General features: G+C 34.5%; 1 protein-coding gene across 1 annotated transcript; it reads right to left on the bottom strand.

Annotated features, from left to right (window-relative positions):
* Positions 1-17,101: 17,101 nt before the first annotated feature.
* LOC147516083 (mitogen-activated protein kinase 20-like) lies at positions 17,102-18,625 on the bottom strand. Its single transcript, XM_086594541.1, has 2 exons — positions 18,234-18,625; positions 17,102-17,462 (listed from the first exon to the last, which is right to left on the bottom strand). The coding sequence occupies exons 1-2, from the start codon at positions 18,394-18,396 to the stop codon at positions 17,185-17,187; spliced, it is 441 nt and encodes a 146-aa protein (XP_086450667.1). The 5' UTR covers positions 18,397-18,625; the 3' UTR covers positions 17,102-17,184.
* Between the last annotated feature and the right edge of the window lie 339 nt (positions 18,626-18,964).

Consider the following 18,964-nt stretch of genomic DNA (forward strand, 5'->3'; position numbering starts at 1 on the left):
ATCGCAGAAGACCAAGCTCTTTATACCATAACATCACTAACTTTCGTTGCCTCAAGATAAGAGCCCAAAACTGTAGTTTAAACCCTTTAATAGTATTTCTATTTAGCCAATTATGTTATTAATGATATAGGTTTATCACTAATTACATATTTTTTAGTATTTCAGGCTTCGGAGTTGAATAAATGTCAATTTATTACTAATTAGGCGCTAAAATAAGCTAAAGTGATTGCTAGGGAAGTTCCATAAAGAAAGCCCAAGTTTCATGGAAAAAAATCCCTTAAAAAGCCCAAGTCAAAACTGTTAAGTAAAAGTCAAACTGGATTAGAGAGCTGAAGAAAAGTCAACAGAACTTCAAAAGGCTATATCTTTGGACTCAGGCCTCAGATATGGGCCCATTTTATATCAAATCGACCGTTTCAGAAAGCCCTTTTCCAATGGTCTAGGCCTTGACTCAATCAGAGTAGTATAAATTAGTGAAATTGCGCGCTACAGTAACACGACCAGAATTTGAAGTCTTGGATTCAACCAATTGGGTTATTGACTTGATTTATGGGTCCATAACCTAGCCTAAAAGCCCATGCACAAAATTCACCTTTTAATTGCTTAGTTTAAATTAGTTTAATTTATAATTAGTTTATTGCATTGTTAGTTTAATTAATTTATAATTAGTTTTAGTTTAAATAAATCACAATACTACCTCATTGTTCTCACCGTGATTTCTTGTAGAATTCTATGATCTTAACGATTAAGAGTGGAACGAATCCTGACTCTCTATATTGTATAATGAATTAAGAGTAGGATTAATATTAATAAGAAAATTGATCATTAGTTGTTTGTGTTCTTCTATAGATAATTAAGGGTCAATTTTAACTTTTATCAAATGGCACCGCTGCCATCTTAAACTCGTTCAAGACAAAAATTCAATTGCTTGAATCCAAGGGGCAATCCTCCATTCTCTACCCACCCGATTATTTGTGTTCTCACTGTGTTTATTGTTGTTTATTTTTCAGTAAAAATAGGATTTTTACTCCTCGAAATTTTTTTTCAACATAATACATGGAGCGCGCCCGCGCCCCTAATAAGTCTATTTCTGAGCACGCCCGCCCTCTTGTTACTGGAATTTTTTTTTTAAAACAGTACCTTGAGCGTGCTCGTGCCCCTCTGAAGAAAAGCCCGATTTCTAAGTTAGTTACAGGTCATATTTTTGTTCAAATTATTTTATATTCAGTGTTCTGAATTCTTCAATACACTGAGATTGCGTATCAAAGACGTTATTCATACGCGTAGCAAGGAGGCATTCAGGTACTCCTTCTTCCACTCCTCGTTTCTTCTACCAGAGGAGTTTTAATTCTAATATAATCAGGCTTGTTTTTCATAGACAAAATACCACACGCCTATCTAGAATTTCACACACTACACCTGTATCAATGGATAAAGAACTAGAGACTCCTCTCTCTTATTTTTATAAAGCACTAAATGATGGCCTTAAGTCGTGCATCGTTCTTGCAGACCTAGTAGGAGATTTTCGAATTCCCCCGAATATATTTAACTTGTTACCGATTTTCCATAATTTAGACCACGAGAAGCCTTATCAACATATGCGTAGGATAGAACAAGTTCTCACTACATTCCATCATCCTAGAGTAAGTCTGGATCAAGTTAAACTTAGGGTGTTTCCATTCACCCTAGCCAACAAGGCGGCATCTTGGTTAACTGCCCAAACGCCAAACTCTGTGGACTCATGGGCTAATCTTGTTCAATTGTTCATGGAACAGTTTTACCCACCATTGAAGATAGATGAAATACTTCAAAAGATTCATTTCTTCCACTAGAATCTTCATGAATCCTTTTCAAAGGCCTGGAATCGTTTCACTGATCTTCTCATTGAATGCCCGCATCATAATCTTGCGAAAGACACGCTTGTTCGGGCCTTCTTCAAGGGGCTTTCACATTATCATAAAGAGGTTCTAGATATCATGAATGGGGGTAGTTTTTTTAGTAAAGGAGCCTTGGAAGTTTATAAATTCTTAGAAGATCAATCTAAAAGGAACAACAATTGGGAGGTAACGACTCTTCCCACTCCACTCCTGCTTCTTTTGAGGTTAAACCTAATCCAAAGCTTAAAACTCTTATCGATGCCCTCATTAAAAAGGTAGATGTCCTCTCTGTTCAACAACAACCCACTCTAGTCTTGAACATTAACTCTACTCGTTGTAATGTCTGTTTTAGTCTTGAGCATTCCAACCTCTATTGTCATCTTGTCTATGCACAACCACCACCACAACCATCAAACTTCAACCAGTTAACTTAACCTTAAGGACAAGGAAACTTAAGTGACCAGAACAGAAGTTTAGTGCCCATGACCCAGAACTATCAACATCAAGACATGAACGCTCAACAAGCTTTAATTCCAGTTCAACCATCTACAGACGAAGTAGTAGTTACCATGTTGGAAAAACAAAATCAAATTATGCAACAAAACTCCAACTTTATGAAAGATCAGCATGATCAAAACTTTAAAATGATGCAAGAAACGATGCAGATGATGCAGTCTTTGTGCCAAAAGTTATTGACATGCCTCCTAACCAAAATAATAACCAAACAGGCGTGTTTCCAACTCAAGCAGTGCCTAATCCTAAGTCAACATACACCGCCTTCAAAATAAACAGTATTCAGTGTAATGGTAATATAACCCCAAGGGACTTACAGGCAGTCACTACCCTTCATTCAGGGAGAGCAGTTAATAACAAAGTAACTATGCCTGAAGATTGCCCGCAAATAGAAGCTAAAAATGAAACCATACCGAATACTGTCATAGAAACTGAAGACCCTACAACTGTAAAAGTTCCAGTCCAACCACAACCAAAAGGTACAACCTTACTAAATACCACCATAGAAATTGAGGATCCTACACCTGTAGAGGTTCCAATATGGACACTTAGATAGAAAACGGCTAAAGATAAAGCAAAGACTAATAATACTTTTGACCCTTATGCTAAATATAGAGATAAACTACCGTATCTCCAGATACTAATTGTGTCTAAAAAGGACAAGAATTTTGATGAGATTAGGAAAGTATTTAAAAATCTGACTATAAACCTACCTTTTCTAGATGCTCTAAAAAGCCTACCTGGACACGCTAAGTTTCTAAAAGAGTTGTGCACCAAGAAGAGGAAAACCAACATACCCAACGAAGCCTTCTTAATTGTACAATATCCCTTTTTATCTGAACATAATGAAATTATTAAGTACAAGGACCCTAGTCGTCCTACTGTTCAATGCACCTTGGGAGATTACTTCATAACAACTACTCTATTAGACCTGGGGGCGAGTGTTAACTTACTCCTTTTTTATTTATATAAACAACTAGGTCTAACAAAACTTTAACCAACTAAAATGACTTTGCGGTTAGCCGATCATTCTATTAAGTACCCCAAGGGCGTAGTTGAAAACATTCTCGTTAAAGTTCAAGACTTTTACTATCCAGCCAACTTCGTTATTCTCGACATAGAAGTTGCTCATGATTCCATTCCCATCATCTTAGGGCGTCCTTTCTTGGCAATCGCTAATGCCCAAATCAATTGTCGGGATGGCTAAATGATTCTTTCTTTTGGGAATTTTTCTGTGGAAGTTAACATGTTTAGACAAAAGCAGGGACAACTAGGTTTGCCTATAGAAGGAGAAGTGAAGCTCATTGAGAGTTTTCTATCTCACATTAGTGCGGTTGACGCTTTAGTCCCCACACTAGTCGATACCCCTCTTATGGAAGAAGACAAAGATCACAATTTCTACTCCCTAGACGTAGATAACATCGAGGAAGATTTCCTTCGACTCTTTTGCAACCCTTTTTGCCACCTCGCGAGTCCCCTCCTATTGACATCCATTCATCCTTTGACGCCATGACAGAAGAAAAAAATTTCACCCTCTATCCCAGTGATTCTGACCCACCTATTAAGGAATGTCTTGCATATCTCAAGGCATGTGATGATATAGAACTAAGAACACTAGTTGAGCACCATTCACCCACCTTATATCCTCATGTCACTCATTCTCATTCCATCATGAATGTTCCTTGCCATCTACCTTTTCAAAGAACCATTGAGTTTGTACTTGACCTTCTTGCTTCTCTTGTGCTTCATGATTTTCTAAACCCATCTGGTGAAGAAGCTAAGTAACACCCAAGGACAAGCTACCTGACACTTTTTCATTTTTTCCATTCCTTCCTTCTAAAGCTTATCCACATCCCAAGTATTTTCCAAAACCATCCATTTTCTCACGCTCATTAACTTGGCATCCTTTTCATAGGAGGAAAAAGAAGAAATTGTATGGTCGATTAGGTTTTAGATCTTTCAGGCTTCGCTCTCATTCCACTAAGCCACGTCATAGGAAATCTTGATGCTTAATTCTATTTGATGGTGTTTTCCGTGTTAACTATTTAAGGAAAGATCCATAATTATTTAGATTATTAATATATGGTAAACTGCATATTAATACATATATATCACATTAAGTCTAGGGAATCTGACTTAAAAAGACCCATATAATTTTTTGTAACTTACCACCTTTCTGGAGTATAGGCCACAAAAATTTTCAATCTTAAAAAGAGCTTCCAAATTTTGTTTGGGGGTGGCATATTTTGGTATTTCATTTCAAATCTTTTTTCCACCATTTGCCTGTCATGTTTACTCTAGTAGAGTCCATGTTAGTTCGTACGTAACAGTTTAATTGTGTTTCATGTTATCATATCTTCTTTATAATATTTTTGTTACAGGTACTGCCAATTTTTACCACGTTTCTATGGTAAATTCTTTCCTATCTCTTTACACTTTGAGGACAAAGTATTTGATTGTTTGGGGGTGGGATAGAAACATTTCCAAAAATTAGGCACTTTTAGGATGTAAATTACACACTTTTCTTTATAAAATATTAAAAATCATAAATATTGTTTATACTAGGCACTTAGTGATAATGGTATTGTTCCCTTCTCTATTATGATATTAGTCTAAAAATATCACGTAGTACTTGAATTAGGATTTAATTTTTGAAACTTAGATTAATATGTAGGTAATAGTCATTGCATTTTTTCATGAGCATCTATGATTGTACTTGGCATTATTTTTCTGATACCTAAGTTAGAGTACTTAATACATATATTGTGAGCATCTAGCCAAAAAGCCCATATGAATTAATATCTTAGTGATGACACAAGGGAGAAGTAAATTCCGAGTAGAGAAATCACATATCTACTTGCTTGATCACCACACATCCTAAGCGAGAATTTAGGCCCTCTTTGGATCGATATAGCTAGAAATTCACACTTATATGAAATTTATTATCCGCTAGTTGCCCCATTGAGCCTTTCATTAGCCTTTTCACAGACCACAAATTCTTTACCCAATAAAACAAATTAAAAAATTAAAAAAAAAATCAGCCTACCTATCTAGATAAGTCTGAGAAATAGGATGAGTGAAGAAAAGAGAAGAAAAGAGAAGAGAAAAACATGTGTAAACAAAAATTAGTTAGTTACTTCAAAAGAAATAGAAAAATAAAAGAAAAGAAAAAATAAAAGTTAGAACTCCAAAAAATAGAATCAAAAGGAGTCAAAAGCCAAAATAAGGGCTAAGTATGGAGCAAAAAGTGTAGAAGCAAAAGAACAAAGTTTTTTCTAGTTACATAATATGAAAACCCTATTTTTTCAGACTTGTCTTTTTGAATATCCATTTCCTTCATTCTTTAACTAATACCTACGCCCCGTATCATCTAATAAAGACATCTAGCTCAATTAGGAATAATTTGGTGTGATAGTAAGTGGTAGATGTGTTTGATCGACCTCGGCTTCCTTAGATTGTCATTGAGATTGTGAGGAATCGTGTGCCCACTGCACACTGGAGTTAGCAAACTTGAGTGGAAAAATCAAAGTGTTATGTGTTTCGACACATTCCATGTGAGAACCTACTTAGGCATGCTACCCAAAAGTTTCAGAAACAGACCTGCCATTGCATTTCATATCATAGCTCATTGTATAGTTATTTATCTTAAGATGATTTGATTATTATGCATGTATTAGTTTAAGTTTTAGAATGATCATCCTTGTTTAAATACTATTGAGATGTATAGATTCAGATTTAAAATTAGGAAACAATTAATTTTGTTTCTTAGTCGTTGTAGTATAAATGAAGTTTGTGAGTACCTTCTCTAGAAAAATCTCACGAGGCTATAACTCATCCAATAGGAAATTCTTAGTGGTTTAAGGCCTTATTGCAAATGGTCAATGCAGTCGCACTCAGCAAAAGAAGACCAGTTAAAAATACATTTTTGGCAACTTATTTTAATTTCACATATTTGCTTGAGAACAAGCAAAATGTTGTTTGGGGGTGGTTTGATAAGAGCCCAAAAATATAGTTTCAACCCTTTAATAGTATTTCTATTTAGCCAATTATGTTATTAATAATATAGGTTTATCACTAATTACGTGTTTTTGAATATTTCAGGCTTCGAAGTTGAACAAATGTCAATTCGTTACTAATTAGGCGCTAAAATGAGCTAAAGTGATTGCTATGGAAGTTCCATAAAGAAAGCCCAAGTTTCATAGAGAAAAAGCCCTTAAAAAGCCCAAGTCAAAACTGTTAAGTGAAAGTCAACCCGGATTAGAGAGCTGAAGAAAAGTCAACAGAACTTCAAAAGGCCATATCTTTGAACGCAAGCCTCAGATTTGGGTCCATTTTATATCAAAATGATCGGCTCAGAAAGGCCTCTCCAATGGTCTCTAGGCCTTGACTTGATTAGAGTAATATAAGTCAGTGAAAACGCGCGCTACAATAACACGACCAGAATTTGAAGTCTTGGATTCAACCAATTGGGTTATGGACTTGATTTATGGGTCCATAACTTAGCCTAAAAGCCCATGCACGAAATTGTAAACCTAACCATCTCCTATATAAAGAGGGTTAAGGATAAACAAATATAGACTACTCCCCTCTTTAGTTTCGTTGTAAATTAGGGTTTTTTTTTTCTCTCTCTCCCCAATTAGTTTAGAGTAATTATGGTTTAATGTTCTTTCCTCAAACTCCATTACAACATTAGTTTTATTAATATAAGTTTAATTTAATTTAATTATGTCTTCTTATTATTGTTTATTGTTAATGAACCCAATGAAACTAGGCTAAAAACTCCATTAGAGGAGTTTTATGAAGTCTATGTGAGGGTTATGATTGTTCTTCATTAGTTTTCTTATTGTCTTATGTGCTTCAAGTTCAAGTTCTATAGTTGTCTAGAGATAGAGATTATAGAAGTTGAACTAGAGAAAGGAAACTCCACAAAGAGATTTGTGGAGAATTTCTCTTATGCTAATCATATCTTAGTACAGAGGTTGCTAGGATTGGTTAGGGATCAATAAAAATTGTGACTTTTGTTGTTTTACCTTGTGTAGATTAATAAAGGTTAAGATTAAAATATGAGAAACTAGTTAGAATAATCATAGCTTCACATAGATGGATTAATCCTTCTGCTATGTTCTTTTTTTGGCACACAAGTAAGCATATATTATTAATATAATAATAATGTTATAGGAGATATAAGAGCTTACAACTTAGGGTGGTACATGACCATAGCTAATTAAACTGGTAGTAGGTCCTATGAGCATTTTCTAAGGATCTGATGAAGTCTGGCTTGGTGCAGCTCCAACAGGATGTTCCTCGTTGCATAGATGAGCCCTTCTTTGATGTTGTATCAGCTCCAAAGTTAGCTTCACAATAGATATGAGAGAGTTTCCAAGAAACCATCTTCTAAGTTGCTCGTAACCATCTAGCTTTAACAGTCCATGTAATGTTCCCCTTGCTGAATGCTAGGATGGCAGGTTGTGAATGTGATTCAATCCATAATCTTCTCTAACCTTTTGATACTGTTGTCTCCACCACCATAACAATTGCTTCACATTTAGCTTTGAAACTGGTGGTAACTCCTAGACCAGAAGCCATAACCCCCAATACTTGACAGTTATGATCTCGAAATATAATTCCCACACCCCCATTCCCTTGGTTCCCCCTAGATGAGCCATCAGTATTGGCTTTGACAATGTCAGGTTAGGGGAGCTAGCTTCCAATAGACTTCTTTTGAGCAACATGGTGGCTTAGGGATGCCTCTAATATTAAGAGAGTAAAGAACTTCCAAATCTTCTCCTGAATTAAACATGTGCCCAGTAGCAACCAACCCTGCAGCTTGAACTCCTTTGATCACTTCATACTTGATAAGAATAATATTCATCTTCTTCTCATCAAATAGAATATGGTTCCTAATTTTCCATATTTGTGCCATTAGGTGCGCAGCTCCTGCATTCCATAGTTATTTTCTGATGGGACTAAGAAGCTTTGGGGCCGATATCACTTCCTACAAGTTCAACGAAGCCCTTACCTTGAAGACATCAGCGAGCCAGCCCCATAATTCCTTTACTGCTACACATTCCCAGATTATATGGTTAACACATTCTTCCTCTTTCTGACAAAGTCGACATCGAGAAGCCATGTGTATTCCCTTCTTCTTGACCTTGTCATCAGTGGGCACTGCATTTTGTAGAAGTTTCCATACTAACGCTGATGTTCTCGGGTGTAGTCTTGTTCCAAACCCATTTGTTCCAATGGACCTTTTGTTCTTTTTTCCTAATAGCATCAAAAGCCTCTTTCACTAAGAACTTCCCATCCTTTGCTGGTTTCCAGATCTTGTTATCAGTTGTTTCGCCAGTTGCAGGTTGGAGTGTATTTAGATCTATTCCCATTCTTTCAAAAACTTGGTGCACTCGAGCTGGAATATGCCAATTGTTATCAGTTATGATGTCAGCAACAGTGGCCTTAAAGTCTCTCCAGTTGATGCCTTGTACTCTGTCTGCTATTGCAATTCCTACCCAATCATCTTGCCAAAGCATGATACTCTTACCTTGACCCAGCTCCCAACCCATGTGAGGTGACATCTCTTTTGGAGCCCATCAAATGTCTGCTCTTCCTATTCATTAAATTCACATTTTAATTGTTTAGTTTAAATTAGTTTAATTTATAATTTTTTTATTGCATTGTTAGTTTAATTAATTTATAATTAGTTTTAGTTTAAATAAATCACAATACTACTCTCATTGTTCTCACCGTGATTTCTAGTAGAATTCTAAGTTCTTAACAATTAAGAGTGGAACGAATCCTGACTCTCTATATTGCATAATGAATTAAGAGTAGGAATAATATTGATAAGAAAATTGATCATTATTTGTTTTTGTTCTTCTATAGATAATTAAGGATCAATTTTAATGTTTATCACCTCATTAAGGTTGAAAAGGTTTCTTGCTTCAGGTATCTCCCACAGAGGTTTGCTTGAGCACTATGGATCATGCCAGAACAACATATTAGTGCCATCTGCAACAATATATTTGATATGATTTCTGGCTATATTCCTATGCTTTAGAATTTCTCGTCAAACCCAAGAGCAGCTAGATGGAGTTTTCATAGTCTAGAAATAGTGTTTTTTTATCTGCTAACTTCATGTCCAGTTGGCCCACAAAGAGTCCTCTTTCACTGCAATTCTATATACCAATCCACAATATGCAACCTTGTTCCACGTTCGTGCATCTATCATGCCCAAACCACCCTGCTCTTTTGAATATCTTAGTACCTCATGACTTGCATGATGCATTTTATTTGCCATACAAGGACCAGACCAAAGGAATCTATTGCATATCTTGGATACCTTATCAAGAATTTTCTTAGGAAGCAACACAAAGGTTTTTTACCAATACACCTGAAAGGAAGAAAGAACAGATTGGATGAGTTCAAGTCTACCAGCTCTTGACAGAGTTTTGTTCTTCCAGTTTGAGATTCTGGATGTTAATCTTTCCACCAAAGGGAGACAATCTCTTATTCCTAGCCTTGATGATGTCAGGGGAAGGCCTAGATAGGAGATAGGAGGCGAGATGATAGGGATGTCCATTGCATTAGCTAAGTCTTCTCTTGCCTATTGAGACACACAACCAGCTAGTAATGTGGATTTTGTAGAGTTAATATTCAGGCCTGTGACTTGAGAGAATTTCAGCAGTATCTCCTTCATAGCTAGAATAGATTCCATGTCTCCTTTGCAAAATAATAGGGCATCATCCGCAAAAAAAAATGAGAGATACTTTGCTTTTTAGCATTTTGAGTGGGGATGAATCTGCCCAAGATTGAGAGCTTGACTAAGAAGTCCTGCCAAGATCTCCATAACAAGGACAAATAGATATGGTGATATAGGGTCACCTTGTCGCAAACCTTTTCCCCCTTCAAAGAAACCTTCAGAAGTGCCATTTATGATAATGGAATAGGATGGAGAGCTATAGCACATTGTAAGCCATTATATAAAGAGTAGAGGGAATCCAAATCTATGCAAGATCATTTCCATAGCCTTCCAGTTGACTGAATCAAAAGTTTTCCTGATGTCAATCTTGATAGCATAGTTTCTAAAGCCATGTTTCCTTGAGTAACCTCTAATGAGTTCATGGGCAAGAATGAGGTTATCTTGAATGTTTCTGCCTGGTACAAAGGCAGACTGAGCTCCAAAGATTAAAAAGGTAATACATTCCTTCATCCTACTTGTAAGAATTTTAGTAACACATTTATAGATAGTATTATAACAAACAATAGGCCTGAATTCATCAACCTTTGAGGGGGCAAGATTTTTTGGAATTAAGCATAAAAGGGTAGAGTTTGTACCTCTCTGAAGCTAGTTTAATATAGTTGTATCCATATTCCGATTTTCTATTAATTATTTTTTAAGATTAGTTTAATTCTTGCATTTGCTTCTAATTTCTAATTTTCCGTTAAATATTATTTGAGGTTAGTTTGATGCATTTGCATCCAGTTTTCAGTTCCCCGTCAATTGTTCTTTGATGTTAGTTTCATGCAGTATTATATATATTTTAAATATTTGTCATTATTGGTTTGCAGGGTTTTTTTTTTCATTTTCTATTATATATTTTGTGATGTTATTTTTTGTATAATTTCATTTTCCACATGTAATTTGTTTTTGGTTTAGTATATAATTTATTTAAGCCCAACGTCCACTTTAATTGAATCTCATTATTTTGTCTATATATATATATATATATATATAGGGGAGGGATAGAGGCACATGCACTGTAGCCACATTCTAGACACAGCCAATCCCATCCATCGATCTGTTTCCAATCCTACGGATATAGTCTATTCTCAATTAGCAATACGAAATAAACGAAACTGTGGGAAAAAAAACAAAAAAATCGAAAGAAACAAAAAATCGATCGATTTCTCTCTGAAACCTTCTTCTTCAAAATTAGATCGATCTTCTCCAGTGAAACACTCTTCTCTTCTTCTCTCCAAAATTCGGTGACTATCACGAGTGGGTTCTCTCTTTCGGTTTGTGCTTCTTTCGAGGTAAATTTCAAGCTGATAGTTCACTCTCTTAATTTCTATATTTCTCAATCTTTAATCAACTTCTCTCTTTAATTATTAACGTACTGTTTTCACAAGATCAGTATATTTTTCATATGCTTCGATCTGAGGGACTCAATTTCCTTTGCATGGCCAACGACACTTTTGGAAGTTAGTAACATCTTAATTGTTGTCAAGTTTTTTTAAATTTAATTTTGTTTTATTTAATTGGGGTTTTATATGATATGGGAATTTGGTGTTAATTTTGAATTTTGAGGATATGAATGTTATGGAGTTTTTAATTGGGAAATTTTAGCGTGTGTGATAAAAGGGAAAACGATAGTTGTACCTACGAATAAGTAACGAGACTCAAACGTAAGTAAAACTAAAACTATTTCTTGTTTAATATTATCAAAGTTTTCTACTCTCGATGCTATTGCAATAAGTGGAGTAGAGAATTCGTTTCACTCATAGTTCTTTAGAATTCACGTTAACTAAGATTATCAGTTCTATTAAAGTCAATGAGAGTAACAATGGAAATTATACTACTATGGTAATTCAACTAATCAAGATACGATAATTCAACTATAGAAATACTAAATTGACAATATGATAATGAATTAGGGGAATTTGATTCCACCTTGATTCGACTTAATAAACTAACGAAGAAATATCATAATCCGAATTGTAAAGCTTTCACATAACAATTAGGTGTTTCTAATCCCTAATTGTTCATGGTAATATCTACCAACTAGCAACTAGCATGTAAAGAAATCAAACTCATTCTCATGGTAAACCAATTACTTTCTAGAATGAAATAGAATATTACGAACTATTCTACGTTAACAACAATCAAGTTTTCATCGAGGCTTCTTCAAACCCCTCTAATAGAGGTTTTAGCCTTGAATCATTATACTATCATTAATATATAAATAATAACAAGACATGATAAAAAGATTATAAATTTAATATATAGATCTAATCAAGGATTCAAAACTGAATTCAAAACTAAGTAATGATTAATAACTAAATAACTGAATTGAGATCTAAGTGATTTAATGAACTAAAACTAGATTTATGAATAACTAACTAACTTTATTGATCTAATGAATAATAATCTAATGATTCAAAAAACTGAATTAAAAACAAGTAATCACTAATTAAAATGAAGTCTAAACTAAAATTATTTCAATCTCCAAGTAAAAATTCAATAAAAAAAACTATTTTCTGAACTATATCTAGAATTGCTTAAGAGCTAAGCCTTTGTTTGTTAAATGGAGGAGACCATATCCACAAAATCGTGCATGGGCTGAGGAGCCTGTTTTGGGGCGGAAAAATTGAGCCCAAAACCTCAGTACTTTAGTCCACAAAGGGCTTTTCAACTGGATTTGACTTCAACAGCCTTTTCGTCTATTTTTGCTCCTCTAATTGGGTAAAATCTGGGACCATTGAAAATCTCTTTCCAAGCCGGTCGTTTTGACATAAAGTAGGCCCAATTCCGAGGTCTGAGTCCAAAGATACGGCCTTCGGAAGTTCTGTTGACTTTTGTGTGTTGTTTCTGCCCGCGTTAATTTTGACTTTTCAGCTTTGACCGGGATTTAAAAAGGCTTTTTCTCCTTGAATCTTGGCCTTTTATCATAGAACTTCTTAGCAACCAACCCTTGCACTATTATCTCACAAAAGCGACGCATTTCTGCACATATTGGACTCCAATGCCTGAAATACACAAGAACACGATAACAGTACTAACTCTTACTTATTAATCACATAATTGGTCAAAAGCGATATTGTTAAAGGGGTTAAAACTACAGTTTTGGGCTCTTATCAAACCACCCCCAAATATCATTTTGCTTGTCCTCAAGCAAATATGAGAAATTAGAATAAGTGACCAAAAATGAAGTTCTAACCAATCTCGTTTCGTCGAGTGCGATTGCATTAACCATATGCAACAAGGCCTTAAACTACTAGGAATTCCCTTTGATTTTTGTTTACACAGGTTTTTCTATTCTCTTTTCTTCTCTTTGCTCTTCTCAGACTCGTTCTAAAATGGGTAGGTTGATTTTTTATTTTGTTTTGTTTTTGTAAAATGGTAAAGGAATTGTGGTTTATGAAAGGCTAAAGAAAGACTCAGAGGGGCGACTAGCGAAAAATAATTCATAGGTTTGAATTTTTGGCTATATCGATCCAAAGAAGGCCTAAATTCTCGCTTAAGATATGGTACAGTGATCAAGCAAGTGGACGTGTGATTTTTCTATCCAGAATTTACTTCTCCTTTGTGTCATTTCTCAAATATTTTACTCATATAAGGTTTTAGGCTATATTCTCACAATATTTGTAGAAAAAGTACTATAGCCTAAATTTCAGAAACTTACTGTCAAACAATCATAGATACTCATATAATATATTTATAGAAAGATTCAATGATTATTACCTACATATTAACCTAAGTTTCTAAAAACTATTCTAATGCAAAAGCTAACGTGAGACTTCTAGATTATTAAAAGTATAGAGAAAGAAAACAATACAAATATTCCTAAGTGTATAGCATAACTTTATATATATATATATATATATATATATATATATATATATATATATATATATATATTTTTTTTAAATTTTTGAACTTTTTACTAGAAAACAAGTGCATATATCATTCTTCACTACAAACTCTCTAAGAGTTGTCATAGATGTGAAAAAGTTCTTGTAAACAGAATTCATGCTTTCAGAATGTCCGGTAGTTGAAGTGCCGACATAAAAAGTATCCAAGTGATAAACTGGAGCCCATTTGTGTCGAATCTTGTATATCTCTTAAAGCCATTCATTCTCCTCCAACTTAAGACTAGACATCAATTCAGCCCACCTCCTTTCAAACACATCATAAATAAATATTTGTTGAATACAGTGTTTGAATTCTTTTTTGAATTTTGACCTCCTGTAATAATAATTTAGAAGTTTTTCAGGGAACTTCTTCATAATGTGCCATAGGCAGAATCTGTGTCGAGTATTAGAGAATACCGTACCAACAGCTAGAGTCATAGCTCTATCTTGATCTGTGATAATTGCAGATGGGGCATGTCCGCCCATAGCTCCAAGCCAAGTCTCAAAAACCCACTGAAAAGAATCTTCTATTTCATCCAAAAGCAATACACAACCAAATTGGATTGATTGCATATGGTGGTTAACTCTAGTAAATGGGGTGAATGGCATTTCATATACATTCTTACGATATGTGGTGTCAAAGAAAACCACGTCACCAAAATATTGAAATTGTGTACGCGACCGACCATCTACCCAGATAAAATTAATGGCCCTTGCTTCATAATATATGTGTATTGCATAAAAAAAAATTAGGATCCTCTATACTTTTCTTCTTGAAAAAATGAAGCACCGCGGTAGCATCGCGTCTCACTAGTTTCTTGTATTCTTTCGAGGGGACCAAATGGTTCCAACAATCCCTATCATCAAAACCATTTTGTACTCCGTCAAGTATATCAACAACTTTATTCACAGGTACACCATCATCACGAAATGAGTCAATCAACATCTTAGCTGCAGTAAGCATATTTCTATTAATAAGCATACCCATCCTTTTTGCTGGACTAACCAAGTTGTGATTGTGCTCGCAACTAAATTTCACCACTTTCCAGATTCCACTATTTTGCTTTGTCACCCTTATTGAAGCAAGGCACCCACATTTAACTGTATTTGTGTTTCTAGCTTTGTCACCTTTATTTTTGCCTCTTTGATCTCTATAAACCCCAAATCACTCTCAAGTCATTTGACAACTACTAACTTCATCTGAACGAGAAAATGATTTTTCCGAGCTTCGAATTACGGGACTAAATCCAAATGATTTTCCGTAATCGATATAGAATTGTTTTAGAGCCACAAGAGTTTCAAAACACATTCCCAAACATGGTGGCTTCACAATTTTCACTTCCACTTCAAACTCCGGAGGTTGAACAGAGGAAGAAAATGTCACAGAAGGCTCAGGTACTGCAAATAAATGTGTCCACGTCAAAAATAATAATAATAATAAACATGGTACAATAATACAGTATTGAATTCGTAGGTAGAAATCGAAAATTAAATTTAAACATTAGCTCACCTAAACCATATTCTTCCTGCTCTCCAACTTCATCAATCAATATAGAGTCGTCCATTCCTTATTTAGTAATTAGTCTCTTCAACCCTGAACATTGCCATGTTAATTTCAAACCACTTATCAGTAAGATTCACAAAGAGAAATAAAATTTTGGACATCAATTTATATAAATTACTTTTCATTACGATTTTGGATATAAACCTGATTTTGGAGAGCAAATAGTACTAGAGTCGCCTGATTTTAGAGTGGTGTAGAGAGAAGTGGTGGAGCCGGCTAATTTTGGAGAGAGAGTCGTGGTTGAGTGGAGAAGAGAAAAGAGATAGGGGAGAAAGAGAAGTTTCAGAGAAAAAATTTCGATCTAAATTTTGGATATTTCGTTTTTTTTTGTTTCGCAAAATTTTTTTTTCCCAAAATTTCATTTATTTCGTTTTGCTAATTGAGAATAGACTATATTTATAGGATTGGAAACATATTGATGGATGGGATTGGCTGTGTTTAGAATGTGGCTACAGTGCATGTGCCCAAATATATATATATAAATTTGGAAATTACATTATAGTGTTGAAAAATTATAAATTCATAAATTTAATTAGAATATATTGTAATTATTATATATATATATTAAAATTGGAAATTACATTATAGTGTTGAAAAATTATAAATTCATAAATTTAATTAGAATATATTGTAATTATTGTGGCTAGAATTGTGGTTTTTGGAATACTTAACTATGAATAAATGTCTAAATCCCACAGTGGATGACGCATCAAATCAAAAGGGTTTTAGGAGAATCGTTTTCAGTATATATATATATATATATATTAAAATTGGAAATTACATTATAGTATTGAAAAATTATAAATTCATAAATTTAATTAGAATATATCGTAATTATTGTGGCTGAAATTGTGGTTTTTGGAATACTTAACTATGAATAAATGTCTAAATTCCACAATGGATGACGCATCAAATCAAAATGGTTTTAGGAGAATTGTTTTCGGTGAAAACTATTGTTTTTAGCAATTTAGTTTTTTGTTTCGTAATTAGCTATATTGTTTAGGAAAAGTTGGAGACTTTGTGAAACTCTAGATGTGATTTTTTGTTGGTAATTAGCTATAGTGTTTAGGAAAAGTTATAGACTCCGTGAAACTCTAGATGAGATTGTTTCCTTATTTATATCATACGTTTTCATAATAATAGAGTTTAGAAAAAACTGGAGTCTCTGGGAGTGCCTCCAAAAAACAGATTTTGGGTTTAATCTCCCTGGTTTATACATAACCAGCATAAAAACCCCCTCTAACCGAACACATGCATAAAACCTCCCTATTATTTAAAACATAACATTAAAGCCAAAACAGACCAAAATACCCCTGTAAAAACCAGACTGACGTCATCAATCTTTACTTATAATTTCGACTTAAGGACAAACCGAGCTGACATCATCCTATGTAAATTTATATTTAGATATGAAAATTCATATTTACATAACCTGTGTCACCTGTTAGATGTCAGAAAAAACGTCTATGAAATTTCATATTTGCATATGTAAATTTGTATTCACATATGTAACTTCATATTTGCATATGTAAATTCATATTTCCATAACCCGCGTCACCTGGTTAGAACTCAAATGTCAAAAAAACGTCTATAAAAATTCAGTCACTGTAAATATAGTTTTACAAAATGTGTCTGTATAACATCAAAATGAGTAATCAATGGAGCAGCGCCACCAAGGCCAGCCGGACGACGAGAAAGAGGAGCTTGAACAGGTTCTACAGCAGGTAGAATTTCAGGGTTCCTATTTAAACCAGAATCGCACAATTCCCCAATTGAAGGAGACTCTTCTTTCTCTTGTTTATCCTGAATTGGAATTTTGAGTTTGCAATTTGCATTTGCCAGTATATTCTTCGGTTTTAAATCTCGATGGAACACATTCGCTGCAACCAAAAAAGTTGAGCATCAGATACATAAACTCATCAACACAAAGTTCAGGTTCCCATAGAACAAATACAACAAGCTACAACAATAGTTGGCCCAATGAGGGAATTGAAACCGACATTCACGGGAAAAAAGATCAAAATGTGAGAAATTCTTTCTAAGATATTTATTAACAAGTGGGCTTACGAAACCTCCTACCTATGCTTAGAGAGCTACGGTGAACAAACACAAACCTCCTTGGTATCCTTTGCATTATGGTTCCACATAACAATACATTATACATTCAATCAGAAATGAATACGGGAAGCGTGACCATGAAAGAAAAATATGGTTAATGCATGATGCATACTAAATGTGAACCACCTGCAAAAACACTTTTCTAAGTCCACAATTTCCAACTCGTTACAACCAAGACTATTGACTTGGTATCGGCATTAAAAGTTGATAACATTTAACCTATCAAGGAATAATCGGAGACCCAACCAAAAAAGATCCAAATCCCACCAGATTTTATTAACAAGTGGGTACTTACTAAACACAATATGACCAGCTATATAGTTTAGACTCTGCAAGTGAGATCGCATTTCAGAAGGAAAATTTGTGCAATTGGGCTCTATTAATAACATAAGCACGAACCACTCAATCATGTAACAAAGTTTAAGATATTAAAGTAACTAAATAGGAAAAGCTTCACCCACAAAATCAATTGATACAATCTTCAAATGACAGATTGTAAAGTCGAAAAAGAATAAGAAGAAATATCTTATTACCTGTATGTATATACTTCAGCGCTCGTAACAACTGATAAAGAAAGAACTGATAGTGTTCCCGAGTCAAGTCATCATTGGCCTTGATAACTTGATGAAGATCCGACTCCATGAGCTCAAAAACAACATAAATATCCTTAAAATCCCTTCTTGACGGTGGAAGCATTGTGTTTGATTTCAACACATAATGCTTGTTGATGAACAATTCAAAACAAAGACACAAATATGCTTGTTGATTATCTCAAACAAAGCCACGCACCTGAAAGGAGGAGTGAAGTCAATTTCAATCGGATCTTTCTCGTATCCATTTGCATGGTTCTTGATCTTATATCCCTGATGAATCGGTGTCAAATTGTGTTATCCAGATGAATCGATGTTCTTCTGGGTAGAAATTACGATGAATATGGAAAAAAGGGTAAAAAGGGTAATAAAATAAAATAGAAAATAGAAATCAGACTGGAATTTCGCTGTTATTGGAAAACAGGGAGTTTTTGTGATATGGGCAGATAAATAGGGAGGTTATGTGGTATGGGCGGATAGGAAGGGGTTTATACTCATCCGGATTCAACCCAAGGGGTTGAGCCCCATTTCTTGCTCCAAAAAAATAGATTGGTGAGGGTATAACTATAATATATTACAAGGTTTAGACCCGACCATATGGCGGGTATCATATTTAAAATTCACAACCCATAAATTTTTGCGAGGAATTCAATGATGGGTAATTATTAGCATAA

Source organism: Coptis chinensis, chromosome 2 (assembly GCF_015680905.1).
Source record: "Coptis chinensis isolate HL-2020 chromosome 2, ASM1568090v1, whole genome shotgun sequence".
NCBI classification, from domain to species: domain Eukaryota; kingdom Viridiplantae; phylum Streptophyta; class Magnoliopsida; order Ranunculales; family Ranunculaceae; genus Coptis; species Coptis chinensis.